Genomic DNA, 8,414 nt, shown 5'->3' with positions numbered 1-8,414 from the left:
TCCCACCTCCGGATCACGGCGCACACTCCCTGTGCGCGGCACACGCGCGTGACGCGCGCTCCACGCACCGGAGCTCCGTGGCAACAGGCACTGATTGCCCTCAGCACCCTCACCTGGCTTCCTTACCTTAGCCTATCACTGGCTCCGCACTGACACTCCCCCGGTCCCGCCTCCTGCTCGGATTGGACTGTCTCACCTATTTAGGCTCAGCGGTGCCACTGGCACATCGGCTGAGCATAAGCTTCCTGTTCCTGTGCTTACCTCTCTTGTCTCCTAGATATCCTGCCTTGTCTTGTTTGATCTACTGTGTACCGACCTTGGCTTGCCTTTGGACCACCGCTTCTCTGGAACCCCGACATTGGCTATCCTCGACCCTCCGCAACTCTCCTAACCTGAACTCGGCTCTCGGACCTCGACCATTCTACCTTCTCCTGCACCGACCTCAGCGACTAGTACCTCCAACGTTCCGGACTTCTCCTACCCTCACCTCGGCAAGTATTACTACTATTCTGCTCTCCCTGCTCCTGTCCCGGCGAGATCAACTACGCACACTCCAGACCGGATCCCCGTGCCTGTCGGTGGTGTTTTCTCTACTCCCACCTCAGTACCGAGGGTCTCATCTAGTTTGTGGTGGGCACAGCGTGACAGGTAGTCATTAAATTATTTTCTTCCACCTAAACCCCTTGCGTTTCAGACAGAGCAGTGCATTGCAGGATCCTGTACTAATTAAGGGATCTGTAGTAGGTCAGTCTAGTACGTTCCAGCAATGGGTTCTAGCTCGGTCAGGACTCTGAAAATCTAGAATCAGCCTTGCAACCCCATCCAAGTCACTAGTGTCAGGATATGGGGGATTATTGGAGTAGGAGTGTCAGCGCCATCGCCTCTATTTACCTTTACAACCCACCTCATGGCTCATTCCTGTGTTTCTCCGGCCTGATCTCTTGCCAGGAGCAGAAACAAAGGAATAATGTGGACATGAAAGCCCCAACGTTTCTCATAGTGACGGAGACCATACTTACACTGGGGCCGTTCCCCGCTCAAACCTAAAGTGTCAGAGATTAGGTGAGAGGGACCCTGTGATCATCGGGTCTTTCATAGAGCAAAAGACATAGCTTTATATTAAAGGAGCTTTGTGTTTTCCAAGGGCCACGAGTGCAAAGCTTCACAAAACTGCCCTCCTCTCTGCATGATAGGAATCACTGCAGAAACCCTCCTAAATATGTACATGATCAGGGCAGCAGAGATGTGTAAATGCATAAAAGTGCATGTTTGTGTTTGCCGTGGAGACATTTCCAGCACAGATTCTAGGCCACGATTTAAGCCTTTGCATTAACTCTCCAACTGTAAGTCAGGTTTAATAATGGCTACACACCGGAATGAGCCAGTGAAGAGTTTGAAAAGCAAGGTGGGGAGGTGTTAGAATTCGGGCTGCAATGTGTTGTTGGCAGTGGAGCAGTTAGGTTACCAAATAAGTAGGACAGCATGCAGCCACCTGACCTGCGACCTCATAACTCATCCAACTTAGCTGCAGTCAGAAATGTGCTAGTTATTGAGAGAGAGATAGCTCTGCATGAGGCAGGATCAGCGTGTATAATAGCTGTGCACCCTGTAATGTAAAAGAAAGCAGGGTGAGACAGGCAAGTACTCTGAAAAAAAATCACTGTCCATTATGTGGTGGCAACTGCTGAGATAGTCTGTATGGTCCTTTGGGATTAGTGTTAGCTTGGAACTTGTACTGTATACTGTAGGGTCAGATTTGACACTGAGTCTTGCTAAGTTATGTGAGGCAGCTGTTCTCTGGCATTCAGGGAGGGGTTGGCTGTCAGACACACACCACAAAGACACATCACCTTCCAGCTAGCTGTTCTACCACAGGCAGCTCCCCGAACCTAGGGAGCAGTGGGGACCTTTACTGGCTGTAGGGTGCAGTGCCAGGGACACGGTGACAAGCCATGGCTGGGGAACAGTCATACTATGAAGACAGGATATCGAAGGACCTGCTTACCAAGGAGATTGACCTGGTGGACAGAGACCCCAAGCGGATAAACGAAGATGTGGTGAAGGTCTGATTCATTTGTACACGCTTGGGTATATGTGTCGATGCCGGAAACGCATACACATTTTTCTTGTCACATGTTCCGCTTGTGGCTGAGCTCGTTAGTCAAGACTGGAGATTTGGTGTAGATCGTTAGCGGAAGAGTCTCACTTCAGAGATGGGTAGAGATTTAGACACTAACAAGAAGGGTAAAATTATATGGAATTGAATGTATCCAAATATAATATGTGTGTCGCGTACCTACAGTACTCCTACTGACGCACACCAACTTGTACACAGTCCCACAGGGCAAATATGTACTGTTTGTGTGTGTATATATATATATATATATATATATAACAAAGGCATAGGCACACCACAGATATGAAAAAAATGTATTTTATTGGCCCAAAGTTCCGTCTTCCTCGGAGCCTTGGGCCTTTGACTCCAGAGGGTTGCCAAAAAAGTTGGGCCAATAAAAGACATTTTTGCAAATTGTCGGTGTTTCCCTTTGTTATCTTTGTACAGTAACTTCTAGGTACTCTGATCGCAGCACCCTCTCAAGTTGTCTGATTTATACCAGTTAAGTATGTGTGTATATATATATGTATAAAACATATTATCATTCTTGCATCAGGTAAAAAGAGGCAGCACTCACATCCAGAAGATAAAAAATATGTATTGAGGCATGTGTAAACAGACAACCGAATATATATATATATATATATATATATATATATATATATATATATATATATATATATATATATATATATATATATATATATATATATACTGTAGATCTCTCTCTCTCCTCACACTGTCTATGTATCCACCATCTGCTGGGGCTTTCCGTGCACCCTAGAGATGTATTTAAGGGAACATTTTGGGACATGCTGATGGTATGAACACATTGTTATTACTAGGCTGTTATTCTGCGTCTCAGATACTTTATATAAATATGTACGCTAATGTCTTTAAGTTAGCATTTTCCCGTGGTGTTAAAGTTCCGTTACCATGGGAAATATATATATATATATATATATATATATATATATATATATATATATATATACTCGTGAGCCCACAGGTACCCCCCAGCAATCGCCGCCCCGTGCCTGCGTCTCTCTAATGTGTAGGAACGACCCCGGTAAGTCACGTCACGGCGTAATGATGTCTTGTGTCCATATCCAGGCAACGGATCAACACAGAGTCCTCTCCGATATCCTGAGGCTGACGTACAGCGACAGAAAGTCCGTGTGATGACAATAACGATCGTGAAAATGCAGAGACACTAAGCAGATTGAGCCCGCTGCAGGAGGAACCTGCTTGGCATCTCATGCGTTTTCACGATCGGTATTGTCAACACATGGACTTTCTTCCGCTGTACATCAACCTCAGGATATCGGAGAGGACCTTGTGTTGATCCGTTGCCTGGATACAGACCCAAGATGTCATTAACCTCTTCTATACTACATGAAAATAACTCATTTACTCTCAAATTGCCTTGGTCCATCCTCTTGTGCTTCTGTGCTGCGCTAACGCCAATGCTGCAGTGAGGACTGAGATGCGATGACTTTTACAGACTATGGGAGGTATCTTTCATTATGGACTCACATAAAAACCTGTGTCCTGCAGTTATTCCAAGCAATTATCTTCATGCTTAACTGCTGGGACCTTTACTAGAATCATCCCTCCCCCTCATCCTCTTCCTCCTGCACTTAACTCCCTTGTCTTCAAATCTCTGACCATTCTATGAAAGATGAGAATTGACAAGTTCCGACATTGAAATGCATGTTCCACACCCTCTATTCCTCTCCGTTCTGCTGAATAGACAGACAGACAGACAGACAACTTTACAAACAAACTGCCACCAAAATAGACACATTCTGGATGATTTTACCACCATGGAAAACAGAACTGTCACATGTATGAAATAGAATCTTATTGTTGGGTTCTGGCCGCGGAAGCACAGCCCGGCTGCCACCACTCAGATACTGTTATGTAATTCATATTGTTACAGACCCCTTGTTACACTCGGATGGCATCCTGTATTGTTTCCTTCCTGAAGGCTCCAAAAAGCTTTGCTTTGTTGGGGAAATAGCGAAGTGAAGGGTAGCCTGGCAGGGACCCATGTTATGCATGCTTTGAATATATTTAGCATTCTATCATCAACCCGGGTAAGAATTTGGACTTTAAATAGCTCACAGGACAGGGCTTCAAAGTGTTTCTGAAGCAGCATTTGGAGACTTCAGTTCTGAGGGTTCTACAGAAGTGGAAATTCTGTTTAATGTTTTCGAATTCATATTACACAGAATACCTACAAATGCCCTTTGAAAAATGTCACCTTTCCATCACAGCATTGCATTATACAGTATACCTTTCCTATAGCACAGCACACAGAATTCCTGCACATTACACTGTGACTCTGGGTCACCATGTACAGTAAAGAAAAGGAGCCCGGTTGGAAGCAGGAGAAACGGTTCCGGTTACGTCTTCCTCAAATCAAAGGGTCTCTTCTTTCAGAGACATGTACGAGGAATTCCATGGAGATCGATTTCTGGAATTCCTCTCTGAACTAAAAGACACAACGAGTGCCCTAGATTAGGGGTGGCCAACTCCAGATCTCAAGACCGCCCAACTGGTCAGCTTTAAGGATATCTCAGCTTCAGCACAGGTGGCTCAATCAGTGGCTCAGTCGCAGACTGATTGAGCCACCTGTGCTGAAGCTGGGATATCCATAAAAACTGACCTGTTGGGTGGTCTTGAGGACTGGTGTTGAGCACCGCTGCCCTAGATCTTTCTTCACCTTGCCTCGTTCTCTGCCACCCGTCACTTTAGGGATAGGGATCCCCAGCGAGTCCCTTCTGTCTCTATGTAAGTGACTTCCTTGACTACAGGAAGGACCGAGTTGGTGGGCCAGTTTGGGTCACCGTGTGGTGGAGCCCCTTCTGTCCTTATGTCACGGATTAATAAATGATGGATTGCAACCACCCTCTGTCTCCATCCCCTTATAACTGACCTCTCCATGTCCCTCCATGCTGCAGGTGGATTTTGAGGATGTGATTGCTGAGCCGCAGGGGACACACAGCTTTGATGGCGTGTGGAAAGCTAGTTACACCACCTTCACCGTCACAAAGTACTGGTGCTACCGCCTACTCTCTGCTCTCATCGGCATCCCCCTATCCGTCCTGTGGGGCGTCCTCTTCGCTCTGATCTCCTTCTGCCACATCTGGGCGGTGGTGCCCTGCATCAAGAGCTACCTGATAGAAATCCAGTGCGTGGGCAGGACCTTCTCGCTCTGCGTCCATACCTTCTGCGACCCACTCTTTGAGGCCTTGGGGAAAGTCTTCAGCGCTCTCCGAGTCACTCTACGGAAAGAAATATGAAGGTCGCCAGATTCCCCGAGCCTCGCTCCTGCCACGAACACTGCATCAAACTCCTTTGACTACGGACACAGAGGGGTCCATGTACTACTGTCTCCTGGCTGCAAAACTGGGGAAGATTTGGGGCAAAAAGTTGCAGATTTAGCAAAGAAAAAATCTCTGTAGAGAAAGCAACAGAATGTGCTCCTTAGATAAATCTTGCCCCATTTTGCAGCCAGGAGATTTTGATAAATGCCCCCTTCACCCCGTACCAGTTATATATTCACTGTTAAATATTGTAGATTTGATGGTTGTTTGCTCAAAATTGCTGGTTTTATTAATGTGGAAAAAAGAGAGAAAACAATAATAGCAAGGAGCAGAAACGGTTACATCTGGTAATAACACATGTAGTGATTAACACCCCACATGGCCCCATCCAACCATCCCCCAAACCGCAACATGATGTGCGGAGAGGAACATTGAAACTCTGTACTTCATATAAGAGACATCTTCCACATGAGTCTTTCTGGCAAGTGGCCAGTTCCCATTCTAGAGCTGGACGTGCAGCTGCCTCAGGGGATCGGTGAATGAAGCTAAGCATTTTAGTAGCAAACGATTAACAAATACTGTAGGTATGGCGGGAGTCCTCGTACCAAACGGTAACGCCCATATTCTGCCCGGCATGGAACAGGAACTGATCTGCACACATGGGAGCAATTGGGAAGCGGTTATAGGGAGCGGTTATATGGGGCAATAGGAGTTATAGGGAGCGGTTATATTGAGTAATAGGAGGAGTTATAGGGAGTGGTTATATGAGTAATAGGAGGATTTATAGGGAGGGGTTATATGGGGTAATAGGAGGAGTTATAGGAAGAGGTTATATGAGTAATAGGAGGAGTTATAGGAAGAGGTTATATGGAGCTAGAGAAGTTTCTTGACACATTTTGTATCAATATCTACGTCTCTTTTAATGATTTCCCCCCCATCTTTGTCGCATCAAAATACTTGCCAGGCCTGAAAGCTGTCAGCCTAAGAGATTTAGACACCCGATAAACGCAGACAGACGTGACAGTAAATGAGTGACACTGCGTGGTACTGTAAGAGCATGCAATGTTTATTTCAAGAAAAATGGTCATAAAACGTGGCGGGGGCTCAAATGTCCCTAACAAACCATCCCCGACGCGTTTTGTGATATCATGGCACTTCCACAGAGGGGAGAAACAGTCACATGCAGCGGGACCAGTTACCACTCATTACTTCCAATGGGAATGTTTTTCAGCTGAGACACTTTGGTAAATAGGATAAATAACCTCCACCATTATAAAAACGCTCACGCCCTTTGTGAAAAGCAGAATTAGATCTACCACAGCAAATAAATGTTGCTTTAATGTAATGTTTTTTTATATAAATCCTGTGCTGTTTTTTGCACCGGGAACATTTCATACGTACTGTACTCCCCAGTAGTGACGCTGCAGTTAACCTGAAGCAGATTCCAGTCTTGGTTCCCAACGTTGTTTAGTAGAGAATGGTTTGTCAGGATGTCTTGTGTTCCTACCTGTGTCTCACTTTATCCAGCTGCTTTTATTAAACATGTTTTATGGTTATACATTTAGCCCGTGCGTGTCTGGTTACTTATATCTACCAGTGATGCTCCTCCCGTCTTCTTGTCGGTGCCTCCCTCTCTCTCCTCTCAGTTGTACCTCCCTCCCTCTCTCTCCTCTCAGCTGTACCTCTCTCTCTCTCCTCTCAGCTGTACCTTCCTCTCTGTCTCTCCTCTCCACCATCAGGACCTCATCCTCTCCACTCAGTGGTGCCTCCTTCTCTCTCCATCAGCAGTGTCTACCTCTCAATCTCCTCTCAGCAGTGCTTCCTCCTTTCTCTGCTCGCAGCTATGCCTCCCCCTTCTCATTCCTCTTAGCAGTGCCTCCCCCTCTCACTCTTCTCAATAGTGTCTCCCCCTCTCTTCTCTCAGCGGTGCCTCCCCCTCTCTATCCTCTCAGCGGTGCCTACCATTCTCTTTCTTCTCAGCAGTGCCCCTCCTCTTTCTCCTCTCAGCGGTGCCTCCCCCTCTCTATCCTCTCACCAGTGCCTCCCCCTCTCTATCTTCTCAGCGGTGCCTCCCCCCTCTCATTCCTCTCAGCAGTGCCTCCCCCTCTCACTCTTCTCAATAGTGTCTCCCCCTCTATCCGCTCAGCGGTGCCTCCCCTTCTCTATCCTCTCAGCGGTGCCTACCCCTCTCTTTCCTCTCAGCAGTGCCCCTCCTCTTTCTCCTCTCAGCGGTGCCTCCCCCTCTCTATCCTCTCACCAGTGCCTCCCCCTCTCTATCTTCTCAGCGGTGCCTCCCCCCTCTCTCCTCTCAGCAGTGGCTCCCCCTCTCCTCTGAGTGATGCCTCCCCCTCTCTCTCTCTTCTCAGTAGTGCCTCCCCTCTCTCCTCTCAATGGTGCCTCCCCCTTCTCTCAGTGGTGCCTCCCACTCTCTATCCTCTCAACGGTGCCTCCCCCTGTCCTCTCAGTGGTGCCTCCCCCTCTCTAGCCTCTCAGCGGTGCCTACCCCTCTCTTTCCTCTCAGCAGTGCCCCCTCCTCTTTCTCCTCTCAGCGGTGCCTCCCCCTCTCTATCCTCTCAGCAATGCCTCCCCCTCTCTATCTTCTCAGCGGTGCCTCCCCCCTCTCTCCTCTCAGCAGTGCCTCCCCCTCTCCTCTGAGTGATGCCTCCCCCCCTCTCTCTCTCTCTCTTCTCAGTAGTGCCTCCCCTCTCTCCTCTCAATGGTGCCTCCCCCTCTCTATCCTCTCAACGGGGCCTCCCCCTCTACTCTCAGTGGTGCCTCCCCCTCTCTAGCCTCTCAGCGGTGCCTCCCCCTCTCTCTCCTCTCAGCAGTGCCTCCCCCTCTCCACTCAGCGGTGCTTCGCCCTTTCTCCTCAGAATGTCTCTTTTTAATAATGTAATTTAGCATCTCTCTCCCACCTTTTCTTCTTCCATCATATCTTTACCCACCATCTGAAACCAAAGCAAACT

At 47.7% G+C, this 8,414-nt stretch overlaps 1 protein-coding gene across 1 annotated transcript; it reads left to right on the top strand.

Moving 5' to 3' along the window:
- The first annotated feature begins 1,803 nt into the window (after window positions 1–1,803).
- On the top strand, window positions 1,804–7,012 carry CAV3 (caveolin 3). The gene is made up of 2 exons (XM_075574692.1): window positions 1,804–2,063; window positions 5,083–7,012. Exons 1-2 carry the CDS (start codon window positions 1,953–1,955, stop codon window positions 5,422–5,424), a joined length of 453 nt encoding a protein of 150 aa, XP_075430807.1. The 5' UTR covers window positions 1,804–1,952; the 3' UTR covers window positions 5,425–7,012.
- The last annotated feature ends 1,402 nt before the right edge of the window (window positions 7,013–8,414 follow it).

The sequence above is a fragment of the Ascaphus truei genome, chromosome 17 (assembly GCF_040206685.1).
Source record: "Ascaphus truei isolate aAscTru1 chromosome 17, aAscTru1.hap1, whole genome shotgun sequence".
Classification (NCBI taxonomy): Eukaryota; Metazoa; Chordata; class Amphibia; order Anura; family Ascaphidae; genus Ascaphus; species Ascaphus truei.
Note: the sequence above shows the minus strand (reverse complement) of the source record. Positions and strands in the feature narration are given on the sequence as shown.

Coding starts and splice junctions, on each gene's coding strand:
- CAV3 (XM_075574692.1), top strand. CDS start 1,953: ATGGCTGGGGAACAGTCATACTATGAAGACAGGATATCGAAGGACCTG. Junction 2,064..5,082: donor TAAACGAAGATGTGGTGAAG/GTCTGATTCATT, acceptor TCCATGCTGCAG/GTGGATTTTGAGGATGTGAT.